The following is a 26910-nucleotide window of genomic DNA, read 5'->3' on the forward strand; positions in this document are numbered from 1 at the left end:
GCAGGTCAACCAACAATACTTATAACTAAAACATGTAGCTTTAAAAATACCCGACAAAATGACTTCTATTAACATTTTTCATAATCCCTTTTCTTAACCTCAAAGGGATCTTTTGGGAAATGGAAATAAATCTTTGTTATGGTAGAAATTGCTCACCAATTCATTTAGCATCTTTATGGTTAAGTAAAATGAAATTTAGTACTTAAAAAATATTAAAGAACAATTATATTAGAATTCTGTTGGTCAGGTGCGATGGCTCATGCCTGTAATCCCAGCACTTTGGGAGGCTGAAGTGGGCAGATTACCTGAGGTCAGGAATTCGAAACTAGCCTGGCCAAGATGGTGAAACCCTGTCTCTACTAAACATACAAAAATCAGCTGGGCATGGTGGCGCATGCATATGGTTCCAGCTATTTGGGAGGCTGAGGCAGGAGAATCACTTGAACCCAGGAGACAGAGGTTGCAGTGAGCCGAGATTGTGCCACTGCACTCCAGCCTGGGTGACAGAGTGAGACTCCAACTCAAAAAAGAAAAAGAAAAAAAAGAATTATAACTACTGACATAACTTATTTCATAATATCTGAGACATTAGTGCTTGTGAGATGTGCCAGTATTTTATGTAGCACTAACAAAGAAAAATCATTGCCAATTTAACCAGGATATAATGCAAAGATGCCATGGACTATAAGATATACGCTAATTTCAAAGATACCGAAAGTGTGAAAAAAAAGTATGACTTAGAATCAATAAAATATGTACTGATCCATCCAGACATATTCATATAGAAAGGTTCCTGGAATAAGGTCACCTACATCTAATAATGGTTATTTCTCAGAGGGATAATCTTGGGTCTTTTAAAAACATTTTTCTATTTTAAAAAAGATAAGATTTACAATAACAAATGAATGCTTTTTTTTCAAGAAAAAAAAAGACTGGAAGTAAGTATGCCAAGATGTTAATAGTAGATAATTTTGGGCGTGGCAGTTACAGATGACTTTATTTCTTCTTTGTTCATTTCTGAATTTTAAAAGAACCTTCAAAATAAAAAAACTAAACAAAGCAAGTAAAGATTCATAAAAACTGGGACAGACATCCTTTAATGAAAGGACATTTTTAGTGGCAGGAACTCCTCTCAGGGTGATCAATGGTCCCAGTTTGCCCAGATTGTCCTGGTTTTAGCACTGAATGTCTTGTTCCTGGGATGGCTGGCCACCCTACCTCCTTATGGTTCAAATGACTATGGTGATGCATCAGGAAAGCTTTTGATTCTAGGACAATAATGATAAGGTTTGTTTTTAGTGTGCCTCAGAATCCCCCAAGAAACTTGTTAAATAAGCAGATCCCTTGGTTCCAAGCCTAGAGATTCTGGTCTGGGAAGGCTGGGGTTAGGCTTAGGGGAGGGCATTTTTAAGCATCCCAGGTAATTCTCAAGCCTTGGCCTGTTTCAGAGCTCCTTCAGCAGTCTTCCTGGCTTCCTCCTTCACTTCCTCTTCTCTGCATTTCCGGGGTCATCTGAAACCCTCCCTAAGCATTTGTGCCACTGGGAGCCTCCCGCTGTGTGTTTACTGCTGGCCATCTGCCTGGAGCACTGCCACCTCTCCAAGTTCACTGCAAAGAAAAAGTGATGGGAGGAACTCAACAGATCCCATGCCCTCCTGCCAGGAAAATACTGGTAGCTCAACTCAGACCTAAATTCATGTTCAAGATTCCCTGTCAGCACTCATTCTTCTAAAGAAAGTTTAAACCAGTGACATACAGGAATGAAAAAAGCCCCCCATTCTACAGAAATGACACACAGATCTTTCCAATTCTTCCTCATCCCTCACTTACGTTCTACCATCCTCAAACACCATCTGTAGCAAATATTATCCTGGAAATTAAAAAAAGACCTATTACCCCATCCTATACATTTACTTCCATATGAACATAAGTCTGAGGTGTTAATTCTCTCTCCTGGACACAATTCAAAAGAAAGTAGGTTTCTTCAGTGTATCTATTTGGTCCAATTACTTCTAAAATATGGCACACTGCTTTATGTCAGCTGTTTTTCATTAATATGTACATCAGGCTCCCATTTTTGGTGGCTCTCGGCCCAGTGCTTCTCAAACTTTAATGTGCCTAAGAATCACCTGGGGATCTTTTAAAAATGTAGGTTCTGAATCAGCAGGACCAGGGTGGGGCTTGAGATTCTCAATTTCTAACAAGTTCCCCCCTGAGGCCTTGGCTGCTGGTTCCCGGACCGCACAGGAGTAGCAAGGGTACTTGACAGGCCAAAGTTTGGTCCCTATGTCTTTATTTGCCTCTAATAAAATTAAAACAAAGTGATCATTTGTTCCTACCACAGGGCTTAATCTGCTGTGCTGTATTTTCTGAGTTTACAGGAAATTTGTAGTGTGCCCCCCACCTCTGACCAGGAGTGAATCAGCAAATTATAAAGCCAAATCCTTTTTCGTTGTAAATTCTTACGTCTGCTGTTTATTGATCTGCAAACAATCAGGGTTAAATTCTAAGCAAAATAGGTATATAAGAAAAGTACATAAGTAAAGAGGGAAATGTCTGAAGAAGTCAAGAAAATGATCTTAATTATAAAAATAAGTAGAGGTTTAACATGAGAAAAATGCAAATGGCGACTAGCTTTGGAAGAGACTTTTTATTACATCAAATCTGAAAATTATTGTCAGCTCCAGGGATGCAGCTTTTAACTTGAGGGGGAATGAGGAAATTTAAAATGGCAGCTGTGATAATGTCTTTACGGTCTTGAATCTGTTGGGGCTCAGAAAACAATACCCCAAAAGATGACACTGACATGCTGACCTAAAGAAGCAGGCTCAAGGTTTCTCTGACCACCCCCACCACATATCTCTCAGTCCTCTCTCTCCCAAAGATGAGGCTGTTCAAATTCCCTTATCTAACTAGAAACTGAACCCACCACAGAGGAGCACAAATGCTTCTGATTTCCTCTCTGAAATTTCATTAACCAGAGAAGATTAAAATTTGTATTACAGAAGAAGAGACAGAAAATTTAACACCACAACTACAGCACAAAGAACTTCCTCCCAAACTATTTTTCCTTCTCAGACCATTCGATTCCCAAAGAGAATCATTTACTATCCCATTTCTGAGCACTGGGCCCATTCATTTCCCCTAAAATTCATTTACTACCCCTCAAAAACGGCCACATTTCCCCCATGTCCCTCCACTACGAAGAAGGGTTTGTAAGCATCATGATCACACTGGGTTGTTAGGTAATCATCCTCCTGTCATTCCCCATGCTTCTGCACCTTAAATAAATATAATATGTAGGTCTTTTTATGCCTGCTAATCTGTCAATTGTCAGTTCGTTTTCAAGGCAGCTTCAGAGGGTGAAAGGGAAGCCTTCCTTTCTTCCCTACAAATTCAGCTAAGGAGAAAGTTTGGAAGGCAAACACCAGAGAGTGATATTACATTTATTAATTGTCCAAGATCTGGAATGAAATAACTTCCGTGTTATTATTATTTATGCTCTGCGAATAACACTGAGAAGAACTATTGAAGTAAAACTCAAAAGTTTCGAGGTACATACACCGCATTATTTTTTAAATTATGTCATATTACATATAAAGTAGAAAACCAGCCTGAGAGACTGCACAGCAAAAGGCCAACAGTAACTGTCTCTGGATGATGGGATTGTGTTTACCTTTGATTATTGCTCTTTTGACATTTTTGACAATGAAAATATATTTGATAATAAAAATAAAAAAGTTAATTTTTAAAAACTGTTATGCCAAAATAGATATGCATAGAGATGGCATTTCCCTTCAAGAAATATTTCTTCAAATAACAGTTCTTTTATGTGTTTCCTTTGATTATGCACCATATAATTCTTTTCTATTTATTTCTGGGATTATATGAACATTATAGCTATAATTATACTTTCAAGTGTTAAATGAAATTTGAGTAACTAGAATCTTTAAATTCTCAATCATTCCTCTGTAATCAATATTTTCTATTTTACATATAGCAACTGGCATTTATGAACTTTAAAATGTCTCAAGGATAAAATGACTAAGTGCTTTATCTATCAGAACCTACAATGTGCCAGTCATAGAAGTTCCCCTGTTCTTCATCTGATTTACAATGCCAAACTGTTGTGCCTGCAGACTCTAGGAGGGCAGAGTTCTTCATGTGATTTATGCATCCATTCTACAATCTCAGTGGCTGACCATGTACCATGTAGGACATGTTATACTAAGAGAGGGAAGCATGCTGTAAAAGACTGCAAAATCGCCAGCCTCAGAAACAACTCTGTAGATACCTTTAAGATGGTAATATTCCAGGTAAAGCTCTCCACTGCTTTTTGTAGCTTTCTTTCCTTCAAACCTTCCTTGGTGCCTATGCTGTGCAAGTGTTCATGGAATTCCATGGCTGAAAGAAATAAAAAAGACAAAGTATATTACCTCCCATCCAATCTGTGGTAATGAACTGGAAATATTTCTTTTTCTAGGTAAAGTTAAAATGATTCCAACCTCCAGTGGAATTTCATAAATGTGTCCATTCAAGAATGTAATAATGGGGACAAAACACTGAAAAATTATGGCAACAACAAGGCAGAAGGCATCTTCGAAGTCAGCAATTGTTCCTCATTGTTTTGAAGGGAAACAGGGCACCTATGATCACTGTTATTCTTATTTTAGAGAAGGGAAGCTCAGCAAGCTTCAGAGATGGGAGACTGCGAGGGAGCAGAAAGAAGGGCTGGGACCAGCATCTGGATCTGGACTTTCAGAAGGCGGATTTCAGCTCCACTGAGGACACAGTGGAGACCAGGGATAGAAAGAATGCAAAGTAATGTATTTTCTGTCACAGAAAGGGTCAATCTGAGGTCAAAGACCAAGCCCACAGTACAACGAGGGGAGTGGAGAAAGACCCTGAACTCTAACTCTGCATTTATGCTACAACTCTACACCAGAATTTATATAATAAATAAATATTCCCTACTGCTGTTCAAAATAATTTCTGCAAGATCTATAGATCCTCTAACTCAAATTTAGTTCACAGGGTTTTTACATAAATTTAAAAATTTTATGCTTTTTTTCCATTAGAGGGAAAAATCTTAATTCCTAATCACACCAATATAACTGCTAATAGTAAGACTGCTGAATCCAATTTAAACATTCTTAGCATTTTTTTTTGTCCTTAAGGGTATATGTATTTGAGAATGTTCAGTGAAAAATATGATGTTCTAGGGTCAGCTGGAATAATTCTTTTCTCTCTGTGGTTATGTTACTGACAATGTACAATTAGGTCATGTGTTTCTTTTTTCTCATTTTACATGTATGTGGTGGGGGGAGTACTTTTTTTTGATGTAATTTGTTTTATGGATTATGCCAAAACATACATAATTCCAAAGTTAAACTACACATCGAGGTGAATTCAGATAAGTCTTGCCTCAATTATGGTCTTCTCTACCTTGATCTTTCTTCCCTGTATATGTTCTTATTAGTTTTTTATTGTATTGTTTCTCTTTGTAAATGTAATCAAATGTGTACATATTATTCATAATCTTCCTTTCTTACAGGAAAGAAGCATACTATGTACAGTGTCCTGCACATTGGTTATTTTCTTTTTCTCACACAGTTGCATAGTGGAGTTCACTCCATGTCAGCGTATAGAGCTCTTCCTCACTCTTTTCTGTAACAGTTACAGACTCCATTGTGTAGACGAATCAGCATTTATTTAACCAGTTCACTACTGAAGGACGTTGCATGGTTTAAAAACTTTTGCTATTACAAATAATTTGGCACTGTTGTAAATTTTACAAGACCTTTTGTACATTCTTTTGCACACTTTTACTCTTCAGTTGGGCATTCCGATTTCTAATTCCCTTTCTATGCAACACCATTTCAAAGCAACTCTTTATATGGTGATTGACAACAACTTTATTCCTTAGTGTCTTCAAATATCAAGCAAAAGCTGACACACATATCATAAATACAATAAATGGCCAATTTAGTCTTTTTACTTCTGTGTTTCTTTCTCTCACCTAACCAGGAGCTGTGGTCCTACTTCCTGTTATGCTAATAAGATATGGTAGCCTCACTGGTTTCGGGAAAGAACAGTAACTAGTGAGATTCATTCCACTCTCCAGGGAACTAACGCATGGACCACTCCCCTTTTCTCCAACTTCTCTTTTGCTGATGATGGTACCTGAGAACATCGCAACTTGGTTAACTGAATAAGCCCCCTCCACCCCAATGCCACATACACACTTTCCCCACTCTTCACCTCTAGGAGACTCCTTGGAGTGTGCTGCATGACTCAGATCCACCCATTGGGGCCCTAATGATAAGACTGATGTGCTTGGCTTTTCTAAGTTTTAATATTGGACTTCAAGAGTTCTGGATTTCCAAACAGGAATAATTAATACTCATTATGTTTCTGGCAGTCAGAAGCTACCATATTCTCACAAGTATCACTGAGGTTTGCAGAATGGAATCCATGACTGGAATTATAGGAAAGGAAAGAGACACAAGAGTGGGAGGGAGGGGGTAGCTCTCTACAAACAAGAAATATGACTCCATGGACTATAAGATGAATGGGAAAAGAAACTGGGAGGAAAAATGGAAGTGATATTAACTAAAGCAGGACCACATATTACAATTGCTTGACCGAATGTGGGCTCTTCACGATGGCTTTTTATGGCATTTCAAAACTGGCACAAGGTGTAACAATAATAGTAAGGGATTTTTCTAACATCAAGGTATCTGCATGGAAGCCTCATTATGCTAGAGGCAGACTGTTTATGGTGCCTTGCTGAACATTTGATCACCTGTAAGGTAATGAGGCAATGACAGGAACTGGTATGCTGGGCTTAATTCCAGCTCACATAATGTAAGTATGGAACAGCAGAAGAAGGGAATGCTGAGCTTAGACAAACAGCTACTCTTAAGAAAACAGCTTTCAGGCCAGGCGCGGTGGCTCACGCCTGTAATCCCAGCACTTTGGGAGGTCGAGGTGGGAGGATCACAAGGTCAGGAGATCGAGACCATCCTGGCTAACAAGGTGAAACCCCGTCTCTACTAAAAATACAAAAATTAACCAAGTGTAGTGGCAGGTGCCTGTAATCCCACCTGCACGGGAGGCTGAGGCAGGAGAATGGTGTGAACCTGGGAGGTGGAGCTTGCAGTGAGCCGAGATCGTGCCACGGCACTCCAGCATGGGCGACAGAGCGAGACTCTTGTCTCAAAAAAAAAAAAAAAAAAAAAAACACCTTTCAGAAACTTTAGAAAGTATGAGCCTAGGGGCCAGAGGCTCTTACAGAACAGGCTGCCTTGAGAAGGACTGGGGACTTGAAGACGAAACAGAGTTGAAAGGATAAAAAATGATATAGATAAGGAAGAAATGGGGAAATATTTAAAGAAACAAGTGTAGCTGCATACATGGCTGCTATCTAAAAAGCTCATATTTTACAAGTCTATGAAAAAAATGAGACCATTCTCCCTTATCTTACTCCTCTTAAAATACCTCTAGCCCAATAAAAGTTCACAGCGACATGCAAAATGTTTTATTAGTGAAGCTCTTTTAAAAAACAGGCAAAAAGGTAATAAATTGGACACTGGAAATACTAAGTTAAAAATAAAAAACTCAGACTATCAATCCCATTGTCATTTATTTAATTATTTGAGTTGCTGCATAATACATCTGTTTCTGTTAAATAAGTCTTTTTTGTATTTTTATTTTTTATTTTGAAACAGAGTCTCACTCTGTTGCCCAGGTGAGGGTGCAGTGGTGTGATCTCGGCTCACTGCCATCTCTGCCTCCTGGATTCAAGCAATTCTCCTGCCTTAGCCTCCCAAGTAGCTGGGATTACAGGCGCCTGCCACCACACAAGGCTAATTTTTGTATTTTTAGTAGAAATGGGGCTTCACTATGTTGGTCAGGCTGGTCTTTTAAACATTTCTGTGTTATTAACTTAGAAATGACTGATCTTTGCTAATCCACCAGAGTGGATTTTGCTAATCCTAATTTGAAGCATATATTGATTTTATTTTTTTAGGAAAAGGGTTCTCACCTTGACCTTTCGGGCCAGGGCAAGGACTAAGGATACACAACCAAGGGAATCGCAAGGCAACTTGCCAGGCACTTCACATATGCTGTACAAGAAATGCAGACAGAGGCTACAGCACTTTCCTAAGGAAGTGGCAAAGAAGGATTTTAATCTTGGTTTGTCTAATATAGTCATACGTGTAAAATAATTATTCTGTGGGCAGAACGCTGTAAGGGCTATTGCACAGGTACCAGTTAGAAGGGAAGAGAGAGAGAGAGAGAGAGAATGAGATTATACATTTGAACTGGATCAGTCTATATATATAAAACAAAAGAAATCCATTAAGATATCTAAGATGCAAATTGCATTATTCTCTCGGTACTAAATTTCTAGGAAATCTATTCCTAGCATGTCACAGGAGGTCTTCAGAGTTCTTTACAACAACAGTGCTGTATAAAGAACTTCTTTGGGTTAGAAGTTAAGTAACCACTTCATTTTTCAAAATATTTTCAGCAAACAAACATTAGCCCAACGAAAAAGTCCTTCTCTTACTAAAAAGCTAAAGAGTAGTATCCCTTCTTCTGTAAGTCATACTATTCTGTCTAAAGACTAGAGTGAGTTTTAAAGTAGCTGGTGAAAATCAGGTGAGAAATAAAAAGCTTAAGACTAAGTCACACTCCCTCTCTCCTCCCCCAAGAAGTCAAGTTCATTTTATTTTAAAACTCCTTGCACTTTAATTACAGGAAGAGAAAAGATGAGGGACTCCCACTGTGGGGATGCGAATGGAGCATGACCCAGTGTTGGTAAAAGCTGTGGGTGGGCAAGGAGCTGTGTGAACCTGTGACTGCAGTGGAACAGGCAAAAGTGGATTACAGTAATCCAGAGAATTTAAAGAGCATGTGAGGAGGGTCTGGGGGAACTTGTCAGAGAATAGTGGACACAGGCAGCACAGAGAAGTCACATGGAGACTAGAGAGTGCATCTCAAACCTCAACGAGTAACAGAATCGCTGGAGGTGTGTTTAAAGTGCAGGTTCCTGCATCTCCCTGGAGGTTCTGATTCAGGAGGTCTGCAGTGGGCCCAGCCACAAACATTTTCAGATTTCCATGCAAGAGGACTAGGGATCATTTTGAAGAAAACCCGATTAGGAAGATGGGGAGATGGGACAGAGAGATGCAAAGTCCATGTCCAGTAGGTATCAGAGGGTCATTATTAGAGGGGTATTTCAGAAAATCTAAGAACTGTAAGACTGTCTATCCTAAAAGACAAGAAGGAAGAAGGAAGGAAGAAGGAAGGAAGGAAGGAAGGAAGGAAGGAAGGAAGGAAGGAAGGAAGGAAGGAAGGAAGGAAACAGGAGAGGGAGGGAGGGAAGGAAGGAATGAAGGAAGGGAGAGAAAGAGACACAAGTGTTTTTCATTGATGAATTATAGGTAAGAAAAACCTATATACTTAATAAAAATAATTGGAATTTTATTGATCCTGAGAAAATTTCTTTTGTGATGATCATCTGCATATTTAGGTCATATTTAGAAGTTTTAAAATTGTTGATTTAAGCCAAAAGAGTCCTAATATTCTTACAGAGTGTGGCTGTTAGCTTATGTGGCCAGAGCATTGCCTGCTGGACGTATGAAAAGCCACCAGGCAGACACTGGGGAGAATAAACAGAAAGGCAGATTCGGGACGGTGTCAAGGTTGCTGCTGCTGCCTCTGCTTAGTGATGGTAACAAGAATTCCCACTGTGAAAACAATCTTCAGGTTCACAAATAGAAACTAGGCCAATAATAATGAGGGGATAAAAAGTAGGATTTTTTTTTTCAAAAACAAGTTTCATTTATCTGTATGTTTCCAATATCTTCCAAATACTGTAGCAACACATTTGCATCCTAAATTTGTATATTTTAGAGTCATGTATAGCTGTTCATATTATCTTGAAGTTAACTGTTTAACAAAATAATTGTGTTTTTTCTATTAGCCAATGTCCCATATACTAGTCTAATTTAAACTAAATGGCACTATAAAAGTCTCAAATAGTATGGCCTTGTCCATGTTTTCTTTAAAAGTGAAACATAACATTTTGGGGCAGCTATTAAAGAGGGAGGGAAAGGAACTAGGATTCCTTGATTCTACAACCATGTTGCCACCCAAGTGAGAAGAGGTAACAGTTAATTCTAGCCAAAGAAATGGAAAAAACGTCATTGAAAACCAACACTAACTAGGTAAACAGTCCTTTGGAAGTGTGACACAATTGCTATGTGCGATATATTTAACAGTCAGAATATACAGTGTGTTTAAAGACATCAAAGTTTGAAGGCTGTGAGCATATTACATGAATCCAATAAAACATGCAGGAATACGGGTTAATGCTTAGGGGTAAATTATGTTCAGAGATTAACAAATGATCAGTGTCTCATACACAGACCTGGCTGGCCTGGTGTGGCCGCTCTTTCAACAAAATGATTGTCTTTGAGCCTCAGTTGCTCTGTGCCAAAGACCCAACCATTAAGTTCCTTTGACTCCATGACCCCAAGTTTCTGTTCCTAGGGAAAAGCAGTGGGTTATTTTTCTTCTGGAATGTTAACCATGAGGAAACCTGCTGCAATTTCTTTGTGATAATGAACTTGGGAACTAAGGGTATAAATAGTAGGTCATCAAGCAGCAGAGAAAGGACACATGGAAAATCCTTAGGTGATGTCAATGAGAGTTTAATTCAGTTCTCATCAAAAGGGAATGGAAGATACAGGCTGTGCGAACAAAGAACAGAATGAAACCATCATTTCATGGTGAGGACTACACAAATCATGTAACCTTTGCTTTAGAGCTATAATGTTAAATTTTAAAAATTGGTATGGCCACACAAAATTATATTATTGAATTTTTATATAAAGAAACATTTTAGAAATTTATTGCTTCTTTCAGCATTATCTCTAAAATCTAAACAGCTCAGATTTTTTATATGTGTAGGTGTTGATTACACATAATTTTCCAATTATTATTTCAAAATATTTTATAATTTAAATCTTTTAAATAGTTTTTTCCTGAAGGGCTTAAAAGCTTAATGACAAAAAATGAATTATAATGCTGATAAAATGTGAGGTTTTGTAAAAATTAATAAATGGGTGCAAAATTTTCAAGATGGCATAGTTAACTCAGAACATTTAGTACAACTGCATACAACTATACTGGGAAATAGTGAAGAGAAATTTCCACTTCTATCAAGTTTTCTGCTTCCCATCACAGATAACAAACTTAGATGAAAACCAAACAGCCCTGAAAATAAAAATATGATATATACAATAAAAATATATCAAAAAGAGGTTTTTGCTTTGAAAGGAAGTGAGGGCCAAGTCAGAAACATGGCATCACCTCCTTTTTCAATGAAATGAATGCCATTTATTCTTGCCAAACGTAAAGCAGACGACCTTTCAAACATTCTGGTTAGGATTTTCTCTACCAATCTAAATGATATGAAAATAAAATACAGCATGTAGCACATGGCTAAAATTTTAGAAGCAAATATAATTTTAAAAATTCTTCATGAGGAGACATATTGATCTTAAATGGATACACTTAAAGATTAGTTTTTCAACTGAAAATTTACTTTGCTGTCCCAAAAAGCTCTTTTATCACAAACACAATCAGTACAAAAATTTTTGTGTGTAGATTAAAAAACAAATTAAAAGCAAAAGCTAAAATCTTTTAAATGGTGACAAAATATATATTTATATTTTTAATTTATTTCAAATTCCCCAAATTAGGTGTAGTGGATTATTTCCTGAAAGATGGAATACCATATGACACAGGTGTGTTTGGGACCTCATTCAAGAGGTGAATGTCAACGGTATTAAACATACCTTAACGTAACATGGTTTGTACGTATGATATCACACTACTTAGAGAACAAAATAGGGATATCTGATAATTTTATGAGAATACGTATAATTTATATATAGTACCTGTTTAAATGTACAGGCTTTGTAAACTATATGCTCTGCCTCAAAACTCCAGAGGTCTGAAGTTTGGGTGTGTGGCCGACCTGCGGGTGTTTACATCCTAATCCTTGTGGAGATGTGGAAATGCCTAATTGCTTTTCAGATAGTTCACCAGTTGGTAGCCTCCTTTTCTTGGCCTTCTTCCCAAACAATCTGGGCATTAACAAAAGCCAAATTATTTTAAGATGGATTTTGCACTGTTAAATCCCGTTCCACATGAGATGGAAAAGATAAACCAGGTCTCTTAAATATATGCCTGAAACCCAGATGGATGACAAGATCCTTGCAATGCCAAATCCACAGCAGTACAATTTGTGAATGAATTATATGAGGGAGGTTTTCTTCTTCTGCCAGCACTTTCCATCTGGGTAGAGCTAGGTGAGATGAAGTTGCATAACTTTCAGCCCTTTGTGGAATCTAATTACCACGCCACCATTCTAAACACATGACCACGTGACTCACCCGGGTGGGATAAGAAGAAGAATGTGCTTAGCAAGACCCTTCTCACTTCATTTCACTGAGAAATAAAGAGGACTTCACCACAATTATGCACAGAGGAGTTCTGTTAGACCTACAACATTTTTGTTTGGATCGCCACACACGTTCTGTTAGACCTAGAACATTTTTGTTTGGATCGCCACTTTCACATCGATGCTTTCCTGCTCTCCCACAGTCTGGCATGATTACCATAACACACAAGGTCCTCGTGACTGCAGCCTGTCCATGTTTCTCCTTCTTTTTGACACCTCTTTCGATTTTAATTTTCAACAGATAATGTAGTCATATGGTTTAACAATTTTAAAAGTATAAACTGATATACAGGGAACTGTCTTTCCTTTCCCGATCTCCCAGCCTCCTTGTTTCCCTCCCCATCTCAGGCAACCGCTGTTATTCCTTCTTAGGTACCCTTCCTGAGAGATGCACACACAGCACACATGGCATATTCTCCCTGCCTCTTTAAAGCAAATGTTAGCAAATAACGCACACGGTTTCTCTTGCTTTTACAACTATCTATATCTCTATATATGTATATAAGATCTTTCTTATATATGTATACATATGTCTGGAGGCAAGTATATATATGTATACATACACGCAAATATATATACACACATACAGAAATGCATATACACATATATACACAAGTGTGTATATATATAACACACATACACACACATATACTTCTTTATTCTTTTTGTTTTGAGACAGATTCTCGCTCTGTCGCCTAGGCTAGAGTGCAGTGGTGCAATCTTGGCTCACTGCAACCTCTGCCTCCCAGGTTCCAGCGATTCTCGTGCCTCAGTCTCCCTAGTAGCTGGGACTAAAGGCATGTGCCGCCATAGCTGGCTAATTTTTGAATTCTTTATTCTTTATACAGTGGCATAATGTTCCATTATAAGAATGTATCATAATGTACGTCCCAGGGCCCTCCTGGTAAGCATTTAAGTTGTCCTCAATATTACAACAAAAACCTTTGCATATATGGCTTTCCCGAAGTATTTGATCATATTTATAGAATAATCTCTGAAACAATGGAATTATTGGTTGGAAGTATATAAACTTTGAAATTCTGAAATTTACTTCCATATGGGCTTCCCCAGATATGGACATGCACACAATTTACATGCCCTTTCTCCCCCAAATCTGAGTTATCAGCTTCCCCGATATCCTTACCAATCCATCGTGATTTATATGTGATAGAATTCTGGGGTCTTTAATACAAACATCTGAAAAATGGTATCTTCTTGAAATACTTCATTTACTAGACTTCCAGAAGATCAGTGTTCTCCTCCCACCTCTCTAGCTGTCACACCTTAACCTGAAACCCAGATGGATGCCCAAATGTTTTGAACACCTTAACCTCCTGTTTGCTCTTCTGCATCTTGCTGACATATAAATACTGGGGGCCAGGGATCCCTCTTCTATGTCTACGGTCATCTCTTAGATGAGCTCAGTCTCCCAGCTTGAAAGATTACCTTTGCAATGATAGCTCCCAAGTTTATTGATTCCAGTCTTGACTTCTCCTCTAAACTTCAGACTTGGAGGTCAACTAGGCATATCAAACTTAACTTGTCCAAAACCATACCCCTGATCTTCCCTTTCAAGACCAGGCCTGCCCCAGTCTTCAGCATCCTGGTAAATACCAGCTCCATCCTTCCAAGAGGAAGCCAAAAATCATCTCTTTCTCTCCTCCTATGCCACATTCAATCCATCAATAAGTACTGTTAGCACAACCTTCAGAATGTTGGTTTTTGCCATACAAAATTCTTTTACATGCAGTCTAACACTAAGTCTGTTTGCTTAATATAATGTTAAAGCTTCTTAATATTCTTAATATTATGTATTATATATTATGTATTAGTTCCTGGCCTCCATTTCCAGCCTCATTCGCTGTTCCTGTCTTTCCCATGTGATATTCCACATTACTCACTGCTGCTGCTGGCATGGGCTGTATTGCCCTGCATACGCTCTTCTGTTTGTCTGGAATGTCTGTGCCCACTTGCCTTGGCTCTTAGACAAACAACCTTCTTGACTTAACTCCTGCCCTAAAGTCTGGTTCAACTATCCCCACAGACAGACCTCCCCACTCCTCCTCTGTGTGATCAGGGCTCTAGGGCAGTGTGCACTCACTCCTGCACTTACACCCTAGGCTGCACTTACACTTATGAGTGGCTTAGATGCCTGTCTCCAATACTCGACCTGGAGCCTTCTTAGGGGAGGATCCATATCCCGTTTTTCTGTGGAATCTCCAGCTTCTGGTCAGATGGAGAGAAAGAGCTTGTTTGTTGAACAAATAAATACGCAGCATTCTGTATTCAATTCAGCTCAACAGATATTTATTGAGTGCTGGCTTTGTGCCAGACACTGTTCTTGGCGTTTGGGAAACGTTATGAACAAACAAAGGTCCCTTCCCCTCAAGGAGTTTCCAGTCCAGTAGGAGGAACACAGACAACAAGTGATGGGCACAACAGATAACTCATTCACTCAAGTGGCCCTTCTATTTGGAAGACAGCCAATTCTATCTGTAGGCCTGATCTCCATCCGAAGCTTCACTCTAATTGTTTTGACAACTTACTAGCTATTTCCATTTGACCATCCTGCTGTGATCTCATATGTGTCACACTTGAAACAGACCTTCACAACCAACTTCTTTCTAAACGAATACTTCAGGCATCCACATTCTGTTGCTGGGAGTAGTATATGAACACGGAGGGCACAGGAGACAGAATCAATCACTGAGTTCCTGAGTGAGTCCTAAACTATCTAGTGACCTCACTGCTTGTAACAGTTTCCCGAAGTATTTAAGAAATTGACAGATAGAACTTGAGACAAGGGCTTTATCACCAAATAAGTTTGAGAAATGCTGAGTTAAACTGGAGAATATTTAGCATGATAATGTGTACTGAGAATCTCCAAAGGGGATAAGGTGCATTATAAAAATGTGATGATGAAGTCCTTTGCCCAAGGAACATGACTAGTGTTGCATGAATTAGGCTTTAGTAAATGTTGGCTTAAAAAAAATCAATCCCAAATGTTTTAGACTTGAATTAAAAGGCTTCCTTCATTGAGTCCAGCCTGTATTTCCAATCCTAATTTTTACTGTTTCCTGAAAAGCAAATATTTCCCTTCAGCCAGGACAATACATTTCATGTGCACTGAAAGTACACCTTGATGATAAAGTCTGCTAAGCTTTGGCCCATCTAAAATGCCTTGTTCCTTCTGCTTAACTTATACAAATCCTGCATTCCCTCAAGCCCCTAGTTCAAGCTTGGCCTCCTTTCCTAACAACAAAAGACTCTGAGACTGCTCCTTTCTTCAAATTTCATTTATACCTGTTATCTATACCACTCACTTGGTTGTGTTTTATTATAACTTTCCATGATGGTAGAAACATTATCATCTTTTTTTTGCATCTCCAATAAGTAATTAGTATAATTACTTGTCATGAAACAAATTCCACAAATGCATGACTGTGTTTTTAATGTAATATGTTAATATGTTATTGACACAGCACTGACCTATAATGAGAATACAGTGACCTATAATAAAAGAACACAGGTTAATTAAAGTTGCTTTATATTCTTTATTCTTATAAGAAAGTTTACCTCTAAATACTGTTAAAACATTCTTAGAATGCATCTGTTCACTTTTATTCAATTATTTATATATTCCCTTTTACAATCCCTTATATATTTATAATATACTATAGTATTTGTAGACCACAGAATTAGAGAGCTGGAAAAGCCTTAGAGATAATCTGGGCCAAATCACTTTATATTAAACGTAAGGATACCTAATATACACACATATGTATGTATATACATAACCTTCTGGTATTTGTATGAGAAAGGTGATTCATTTTGTCTGTGGACTTTACTTATAGTTCTTCTCAGTTTTAATAAGCAATTATAATGGGAATTCTCATAACCAAGTGGTTTATTTACGCAAGTGCCAGAGTTAAAAATAGCCTGAGAGTTACTCCTGACCCCTCTTCAGCAGAACACCTGCTGAGATGACCCTGAGAATTGCTATTTAAATACAAGGGGATGCTTTCAGAGACTCTACGGGTTTACAAAGGAAGGAGGGAGGAAGATGTGACAAGAGAGCACAGTGTTGGGATTTAATCACAGAACAGGTACCCCAGGAAAGGCAAGTATCCCCCAAACTTCCCTCCCCTTCATTTGTGGCACAGGGGAAATGTCACTGGTGAAAGCCATGTTCTATGCTGCTCTAGAAAGATAATTTGGCTGTCCCTCAATCACACAGCTGGTGCATGTCTGAGTCAGAGCAGTCACTCACACTGTCCCTGTGCGAGACAGAGGAGAGAGGCTTAGGGAAAGAGTATGAACTCAGAAGAGGGCCTGCTCTGCTCCACCCTCAAAAGAGAAGTTCTCAAAACCTGAATGTGCTCACCACAATGCAAATTCCTGAGTCCCACTCCCAAATGGTCAATATTTTGGGAATGATATAAAGAGACTGCATTTTCAACAAGCATTCCCGGGAGATTCTGACCACACATATGAAAAATAGCATTAGTGTGAAAGTTGATGTGGGAATCTCTCTTTTCTTTGCATGACTGTGAATAGATGATGTGGGAATCTTAGAGCAGAATTAGGGTGAAGGTTACAGGGACGGTTGGGGTGTGGTGAGACGGGTTTCTAGACACCAGTTGCTTATTGTAAAGTTTTTGCTCTGAATGAGTTGGCCTAGTTGTTGTCTTTGTGGTCATTTCCTCTGCCATCCCTTATCAGTGATGAAGGTCCCTTGTGAGGGAATTAAAATGAGAAAGAGGCCACTGAGGACGCTGTTACTTCTTTTCTTCCCTTGACTTCACTAATTATTAGTTAATTAATTAGTAAATGCCTAGAAGAAGATGTGGTGGTTCAATACGCAGTCTTTAAGAGAAAAGATGTTGCGGATTTCAAATGGGGTATGGGAGTCTGATGCAGGTTTCCTGTGTCTCATCTTCAGAAAGGTTGGCTTTTCACCTTCAGAGTTAAGTGTTAACTTTACTCCTTGAAACTAATGATGATGGGTTACAATTTATGTGTCTTGTAACATTGTATGGGATGACTTGTTTAATCTTTTTCAGTAACTGTAATCCAGCCATTCTCAAACTGCTGTTTATGTAACTGATCTTAGTTCACTGTAATTTAGAAGGCATAGGGCCATCAGGGAATCACATAATCCACTGCCACTTAGAAGAAGGAAAATGGGGCAGAGAGGGGTCAAGTGACTAAACTAAAGTCACACAGCAAGACATGGTACAGAGGGCACCAGAACATGGGTCTCTGAATTCCCAGGAAAGAACCTTTCACTTTTGTAAAACAGAGCTGAGAAACACTCTGACATAAATGAGAACTGAGAGGATTTGGATCTGTGTCCCCATCCAAATCTCATGTTGAAATATAATCCCCAATGCTGGAGGTGGGTCCCGGTGGGAGGTAATTGGATCATGGGGGTAGCATTCTCATAAATGGTTTAGTACCATCCCACCTTGGTAGTATACAGTGAGTAAGTTCTCACGAGATCTGGTTGTTTAAGAATGTGTGGCACCTCCCCCTCTCTTCCTCCTGCTCGGGCCATGTGAAGATGCCTGCTCCCGCTTTGCTTTTCACCATGATTGTAAGTTTCCTGAAGCCTCATAAAACAGAAACTGATACTGAGAAGCAGGGCATTGCTGGAAAGACACTTGAAGATGTGGAAGCAGCTTTGGAACTGGTAATGGGCAAAGGTTGGAACAGTTTGGAGAGTTCAGAAAAAGAAAGGAAGATGAGGGAAAGTTTGGAACTTCCTAGAGACTTGTTAAATTGTTACGACCAAAATACTGATAGTGATATGGACAATGAAGTCCAGGCTTAGGAGGTCTCAGATGGAAATGAGGAACTTACTGGGAACTGGAGTAGAGGTCACTTTTGCTATGCTTTAGCAAAGAGTCTGGCTGCATTGTGTCCCTGCTCTAGGGATCTGTGGAACCCTGAACTTGAGAGTGATGATTTAGGATATCTGGAAGAAGAAATTTCTAAGCAGCAAAGTATTCAAGATGTAGCCTGGCTGCTTCTAACAACCTATGCTCACATGCACAAGCAGAGCAATGACCTGAAACTGGAACTTATATTTAACAGGGAAACAGAGCATAAAAGTTGGAAAAATGTGCAGCCTGGCCATGTGGCAGAAAAGAAAAGCCCATTTCAGAAGAGGAATTCAAGCAGGTTGCAGAAATTTGATAAATAAAAAGCAAATGCTAATAGCCAGGACAATGGAGAAAAGGCCTGAAAGGTATTTCAGAGACCTTCCTGGCAGCCTCTCCTATCACAGACCCAAGGCCTAGGCAGGAAGAATGGTTTCATGGACCAAGTCCAGGGCCCAGCTGCTCTGTACAGCCCCTGGACACTGCTCCCTGTAGCCCCTTTCTTTTGGCTGATTTCTCCCTTTTGAAACGGGATTACTTACTCAATCTATCCCCATTGTAACTTGGAAGTAAGTAACTTGTTTTGATTTTACAGGTTTATAGGTGGAAGGGACTTGCCTTGTTCAGATGAAACTTTGGACTTTTGAACTAATGCTGGAATGAGTTAAGACTTTGGGGGATTATCGGGAAGGGATGATTATATTTTGAAATGTGAGAAGGACATGAGATCTGGGAGGGGCCAGAGTAGAATAAATGGTTTTAATCTGTGTCCCCACCCAAATCTAATGTTGAAACATAATCCCCAGTGCTAGAGGTGGAGCCTGGTGGGAGGTGACTGAATCATGGGGGCAGAGTTCTCACGAATGGTTCAACACCATCCCCCCTTTTGAGTTCTCATGAGATCTGGTTGTTTAAAAGAGTGCATCACCTCCTCCAACCCTCCTGATCCAGCCACGTAAGATAGGCCTGCCTCCCCTTCACCTTCTGCTATGATTGTAAGTTTCCTGAGACCTACACAGAAGCTGAGAAGACGCTAGCATCATGCTTCCTATACAGCCTGTGGAACCATAACCCAATTAACCATGAGCCCATTTCTTTCTAAATTACCCAGTCTCAGCTATTTCTTTATAGCAGTACGAGAACAGACTAATACAAAGCAAAAAGTTATAAGGCTCTCGGGTTTCCTTTTGCAAATATAATTGACCTCTCAACAACAGGGGTATTAGGGGCATTGACTCTGCATGCAGTCAAAAATCTGCATGTAACTTTTGACTCCCCAAAAAGTTTACTAATAATAGCCTACTTTGGACCTGACGGATGTTTACTGGTAACATAAACAGTTGATTAACACATATTTTGTATATTATATGTATTATATACTATATTCTTAAAATAAAGTAAGCTAAAGAAAAGAAAACATTAAGAAAACCATGAGGAAGAGAAAACATATTTACTATTTATCAAGTGGAAGTGGATCATCATAAAGGTCTTCATCCTCATCATCTTCTAGCTGAATATACTGAGGATAACGAAGGAAAGAAGGGGTTGGTCTTGCTGTCTCAGAGGTGGCAGAGGCAGAAGAGGCGGAGGAGGCAGAAGGAAAGGCAGGAGAGGCAGGCACACTCAGTGTAACTTTACAGGAATGCACTGCAATTTCTGTCTTTTTTGCTTCTCTAAAAATGCTTCCATACAGTACCAGTCCTTCTTCCACTTTTTGCTTTAGTTTCAGTGCCAGTATCATAGGAGGATCTTTGTCATAAAAGAAGTCAAAAGCAGTCTTGAATAATAGGAACGCTTCTGCCAGATTGTCTGATGTCAATTTATTTGCTGGCACTGCTTCTTCTACATCTTCCTCATTGTCTGGCACTGGTTTGGAAACACTCATCTCTGTCAAGTTATCTTCTGCTAATTCCTCTGGTGTGGTGTCCATGAGCTCTTGATTTTCTCCAAAATCCATAACCTAAAACCCCTCACCCCCCAACTTTTTTTTTTTTGCCATATCCACAATCTCTTTCATGATTTCTTTCAGCAGCTCTGTTATAAATCCTGTGAACATCTGGACAGTTTTCTCCAGTAGGAATTTATTGTTTTGGACTTGATGACTTTCATGGATTTTTCTTAACAATAATGGTATCTTCAACAGTATTTCGAATCCTTCTAGTCATGTATGATGTCCTCTCTATCAGGGGTTCTCTTCTACAGCATTAACAATCCTTTCCATACAGCATCCTCTGTAATGAGTTTTAAGGTACTTATGACCCTTTAATCTACAAGCTGACTTGGAGATATTGTGCTTGGGGGAAAATAGACCATATTTCATCGCCTTCAGTGTTGAACTCATGGGGTTCTGAGTGGCCAAGGGCATTGTCCAATATCAAAAGAACATTAAAAGGCATTCTTTTACTGGCAAGGTACTTCCTGACTGCAGGAACAAAGCATCAATGAAACTAATACAGAAGAAGCTCTTGTTGTTCAGGCCTCTGTGTTGTACAACCAAAAGACTGGCAGCTGGTGTTTATCTTTCCCCTTTAAGGCTTGGGCATTAGCAGCTTTATAGATAGGGGTAGTCCTGATCATAAACCTGACTGTATCTGCACAAAACAATAGTTAGCCTATCCTTTCCTGCCCTAAATCCTGGTGCTTGCTTCTCTTCCTTACTAACAAATGTCCTCTGTGACGTTTTTTTTCCCCCTAGAACAGGGTATAGCTGCATTAAACACCTGTTCAGGCAGATATCCTTTCTCCTCAATGGTTTTTTAAATTTTATTTTTATTTTAAATTTTTATAGGTGCATAGTAGGTATATATACTTATGGGGTACATGACATGTTTTGATACAGGCATGTAAAGCATAATAATGGAAAATGGGATATCTATCCACTTAATAAGCATTTATCATTTGTGTTACAAACAATTCCATAATACTCTTTTCATTGTTTTAAAATGTACAATAAAATTATTATTGACTACAGCACCCCTGTTGTGCTATCAAATACTAGGTCTTACTCATTCTTTCTAACTTTTTTTTTTTTGGTACGCATTAACCATCCCCACCTCCCCAACCCTGACCTCCCATTGCCTTTCCCAGCCTCAGGTAACCATCTTTCCATTCTCTATCCCCATAAATTCAATTATTTTGATTTTTAGATTCCACAAATAATTGGGAACATGTGATGTTTGTCTTTCTGTGCTTGGCTTATTTCACTTAACATAATGACTTTCCAGTTCCATCCATGTTGCAAATGATAGGATTCCATTCTTTTTTATGGCTGAATAGCACTGCATTGAGTATAAGTATCACATTTTCTTTATCCACTCAACTGTTGGTAGATGCTTAGGTTGCTTCCACATCTTGGCTAGTGTGAACAATGCTGCAATAAACATGGGAGTGCAGGTATCTATTTGATATACTGATTTCCTCTCTTTTGGGTATACATGCAGCAGTGGGATTGCTCGATCGTATGGTAGCTCTATTTTTAGCTCTTTGAGGAACCTTCAAACTGCTCTCCATAATGGTTGTACTAATTTACATTCCCACCAACAATGTATGAGGGTTCCCTTTTCTTCACAGTCTCGCCAGAATTTGTTATTGACTGACTTTTGGATAAAAGCCATTTTAACTGCAGTGAGATGATATCTCATTTAGTTTTGATTTGCATTTCTCTGAGGATCTTGAGCACCTTTTCATATGCCTGTTTGTCATTTGTGTGTCATCTTTTGAGAAATTCCTATTAAACTTTTTGCCCATTTTAAAATTGGATTATTAGATACTTTTTCCTACAGAGTTGTTTGAGCTCCTTATATAATCTGGTTATTAATTCCTTGTCCCATTCATTCAGTGGGTTGTCTCTCCATTTTGTTGTTTGTTTCCTTTACTGTGTGGAAGCCTTTTAACTTGATGTGATGCCATTTGTTCATTTTTGCTTTGGTTACCTGTGCATGTGGGGTATTACTCAAGAAATCATTGCCTAATCCAATGCCTGGAAAATTTCCCCAATGTTTTCTTGTAGTAGTTTCACAGTTTGATGTCATAGATTTAAATTTTGATTTGGTTTTTGTATAAGGAGAGAGATAGTGGTCTAGTTTCATTCTGCATATGGATATCCAGTTTTCCCTGCACCATTTACCGAAGACACTGTGTTTTCCTCACTGTATAATCTTGACACCCTTGTGGAAAATGAGTTCATTGTAGATGTGTGGATTTGTTTCTGGATTCTCTATTCTGTTTCATTGGTCTATGTGTCTGCTTTTATACCAGTACCATGCAATTTTGATTACTATAGCTCTGCAGTATTATTTGAGGGCAAATAATATGATTCCTCCAGTATTGTTCTTTTTGCTCCAGATAGCTTTGAATATTCTGGGTCTTTAGGGGTTCCATATAAATGTTAGGATTTGTTTTTCAATTTCCATGAAGAATGCCACTAGTATTTTGATAGCGACTGTATTGAATCTGTATATTGCTTTGGGTAGTATGGACATTTTAAAAATATTGATTCTTCCAATCCATGAACATGGAATATCTTTCCAGTTTTTTATGTGTACCCTCTTTCTTTCATTAGTGTTTTATAGTTTTCATTGTAGAGATGTTTCACTTCTTTAAGTTAATTCCTAGGTATTTAATTTTATTTGGGGCTAATTTAAGTGGGATTACTTTTTAATTTCAAATTGTTCACTGTTGGCATATGGAAATGCTACTGATTTTTGCATGCTTATTTTGTATCCTACAGCTTTACTGCATTTGTTTATCAGTTCTAACAGATTTATGGTGGAGTCTTTAGGCTTTTCCAAACGTAAGATCATACCATCTGCTAACAAGGATAATTTGACTCAATGACTTTCTTAATGGCATCTGGGAACTTGCCTGCTGCCTGTTGGTTGACAGAAGCTGTTTCACCTATTACCTTGACATTTTTTAAGCCAAACCTCTTTCTAAAATTATCAAACCATCCTTTGCTGGCATTAAATTCTCCAGCTTTGGATCCTTTACTTTCAATTGTCATATAATGACTTCACTGTTTCTTGAATCATATTAGTCTATAGGTGTGCCTTTTGTATAGCAATCCTGTACCCATCTAAAAGCTATATTTTCAATGTGAGATAAAAAAATTTTGCAAAAGAAGTGCAAGGTTTTCATACCTGCTGGTATGGCTGCAACAATAGCTTCATGAATTTTCTTTTCTTTTTTTTTTTTTTTTTTTGAGATGGAGTCTTGCTCTGTGCCCCAGGCTGGAGTGCAGTGGCACAATCTCGGCTCACTGCAAGCTCTGCCCCCCGGGTTCACGCCATTCTCCTGCCTCAGCCTCCCAAGTAGCTGGGACTACAGGCGCCCACCACCACACCCGGCTAGTTTTTTGTATTTTTTTAGTAGAGACGGGGTTTCACGGTGTTAGCCAGGATGGTCTCGATCTCCTGACCTTGTGATCTGCCCGCCTCGGCCTCCCAAAGTGCTGGGATTACAGGCTTGAGCCACCGCGCCCGGCCTTCTTTTCTTTTTTTTTAGAACAGTCCTTATGCTGGATTCATTTATCCTGAAATGGCAGTCAACTGCACACCTCAATCTATGGTATATACTAAGCAATTCAACTTTTTCTTGAAATGTCATGACTCTTCACTGCTTGTTGGGAGCACTTACAGTATCACCAGTGGCACTTCATATAGGTCCCATGGTGTTACTCGAGGTTTATGGTATTGCACTAAACATGATGAATAATATGCCATAACTATGAGAGATCACTTTTTACTGGGAATGCAATTTACTGGAATGATAAACTGCTCAGTCAGAGATGATTAGCATCACACAGCGTTTTAAGCAGATACTCCCAACACTTGAGCTCACCACAACAGCAACAGGAGGTGGCTATGAAATTATTACAGTAGCAAAGTATGTTTTGCAGTTAATTTTAGTTGTTATGAGTTAACAGTGTATCTTACATTTGTTTACATTTTTCTTAATTGTGAATGATGTCATGTATGGGCTTTAAGTGTGTGCATAAGTTTTGATAAATTTTAACTTTTTATAACAGATTTGTGCATATCTTATGGCAGTAAACGATAAAATAGACTAGTACCTACATATATTTTATGCATTTGTGGCCTATCTTCTTAAATTTTTTGATATTTCCATGCTACATGGTTCATGTCTTTTTTCAAATTGTTGCCAACCTCCAAAAAATGTCTCAGTATATTTATTGAAAAAACTCACATATATGTGGACCCATGCTGTTCAAACTTGTGTTGTCCAAGGGTCAATTGTATTTTCAAACAGAACACTTGTGAAGTGCTTTCAGAATGAATCTCGCAGATGATTTTCTTTACTATGTTGGGCAAGATGATGTGCATGAACCAAGTGACAGATGGTGATGGCTTACTTATCTGATAACCTCAGCTCCTAGGAGCACACTGAGATATGAGGAGTTTGGAAAAAAAAAAAGTCTCTGAGCAATTAAATCCAGGTAATGTAGGTCTGGCCTGACATTCTGCCGGTTTTCCCCATGCAGGAGTGTGTTGGGGCCTCATCCTCTTTTATGTAAGATAAATCGCTTGGTCACAGGGGAGACATCAACAGCTCAGCAGACTGGAAGCAGCAAATATAAGAGCAAAAAAAAAAAGAGCGGTATACAAACAGACAGTTAGAAATACAGTACAAAGTAGTAGGAAGTGAGAGTTTAATGAAAGGAGATGGAATTAAACTATTAACACCATGTCCAGATCTGAACAGTCACAGCAGGCAGGCTGCTGTGTGTGCAGGTGAAGGGGTCTCCAAACTTAAAGACTTCAAGAAATCACTGCATTAAACTGCAGCATCTCAAGATGATCCTGGGTCTTCAAAACAAATGTTCAAATTATTTTTGGCAAATCAAATTTAAGAAAGCAGGGATGTATAAGATCCACTGAAAATTTCCCATTAAATTGATTAAAATGAAGGGTAATTGAAGCTTTTATTATTAGGAAAGTTATCTTCTTCGATCCCACTTTACTCAGTGATGATGCAACCCTGGCCATGCATGAAAATACGTTGGAGCTTTTAGCAAAGAAGCTTCCATTTAAAGCGGTCTGGGGAGGGCTGGGTCATCTTTCATTTAGTTTGATCCTCCCTCCTAACAGTCATTCTGAAAGTGCACAGAACAGATTCTCCTGCCAAAAGAGGAACCAGGCTCTCATCCTCCCAGGCATGCAGGCATCACCTCTGCCTGGGGCATGCCCACGAACACAGGGAAGCCAGCAGGGGTCCTTTGCAGGCTCTCCGCCCCTCTGCAACCTGACACTGTCCCAGGCCTTGTGGGTGTGGGATCACATCTTTGGGAACATCCTCAGTTCCTGCGGCAGCTTTTGTCCCTTGATTCCTTCCTTTTTTTTTTCTTCAAATTTAGTTTTTATTTTTACTAGAATTATGCATGTACATAAAGAACCAAATAATTGTCCACAATTCTCCCTCCCTAGAAGCAGTCACATTCAACACCTTTAGCTGATTATTTCCCTTCTTTAGTATTTATGTTCATATTTCTAAGTAACATGCTTATATTGTTTACTTAGAATTGTTTTTCAAGCATCATCTATTAAATTCCCCATATGAAGGATGGGAATTTTGCTATTTTTAACCTCCCTACTGTCAGGACACAGAAATCTAAGTGTTAATTAATCCAGCTTCCAGACAGTTTCTCTCTTTTATCACTAGCTTTATCCCAGTTCCCAGAGGTACCCGGTCACCAGGTTAGATCTGAGCTGGTGCCCGGCCTGTGAGTCAGGCTGTGTCAGGCCCCCCACGACCAGCTTTAGATTCAGGTTCCTGAGTGGGTAGCTAAGCCAATTATCACTTGTTCAGCTGTTACTCAGTTTCTAGAATTTTGTTGCTCCCGTTTTCTTTGTCCTTATGGATTTGTGGCTTTAAAAAACACACACACACACACACACACAAAACAAAAAAAACACCTTTACTGTCATTTTAATGAGGTTTTAGAGTGGAGATTAAAAGCATTTGTTAATTCATCATCTTTAACAGGATGTCATTGATTTGCTTTTTTCCTCCTCCAGAGAACAATTTATTTTCCATTTAAAATCACCTGACAGAAACACCTAGCTCACTGAGGGAAAGCAGTTTGGGTTTCCTTCTTGATCATCTTCCTATCCTTTATTAAGCATACCAATTCAGCGACTAGAAAGGAAATTATAATCCAAAAATGGGTTACAGTTTTGGCATTGAAAGAGACAAAGACATAGGTGTTAGAAAGTGGAAAAGACTTTTGCCCTGAAAGAATTTGACACATCTTTTCCCAACTTTTATACATGTCTAACAAATGAACTTTCATGATGTTTCTCCCTCTGCAGATTCCTGTTCAGCTCTCCTGCTGGTGTTCCTTACCAATCCCCTACTTGAGAACGCGTATGCATGTGTTTGAATTATAAAGACCCATTCTTATATGGCCACATCACTTCTCACTCCCATGGTGGCCCAGACTCACGCATCCCATCACCCCAGCAGGATCTG

At 38.9% G+C, this 26910-nt stretch overlaps 1 protein-coding gene across 2 annotated transcripts in view; it reads right to left on the reverse strand.

Moving 5' to 3' along the window:
• The window catches only part of PLCL2 (phospholipase C like 2), a 194674-nt gene that overhangs the window by 17849 nt on the left and 149915 nt on the right, over window positions 1-26910 (reverse strand). Inside the window, exon 5 of one of the 2 annotated variants that reach the window (XM_015132240.3) lies at window positions 4295-4404. The exons of the other annotated variant lie outside the window; for it this stretch is intronic. Within the exon in view, the coding sequence (XP_014987726.2) occupies window positions 4295-4404 (110 nt within the window). The remainder of the gene's footprint in view (window positions 1-4294; window positions 4405-26910) is intronic. 2 annotated transcript variants of the gene reach the window in all.

The sequence above is a fragment of the Macaca mulatta genome, chromosome 2 (genome assembly GCF_049350105.2).
Source record: "Macaca mulatta isolate MMU2019108-1 chromosome 2, T2T-MMU8v2.0, whole genome shotgun sequence".
Classification (NCBI taxonomy): domain Eukaryota; kingdom Metazoa; phylum Chordata; class Mammalia; order Primates; family Cercopithecidae; genus Macaca; species Macaca mulatta.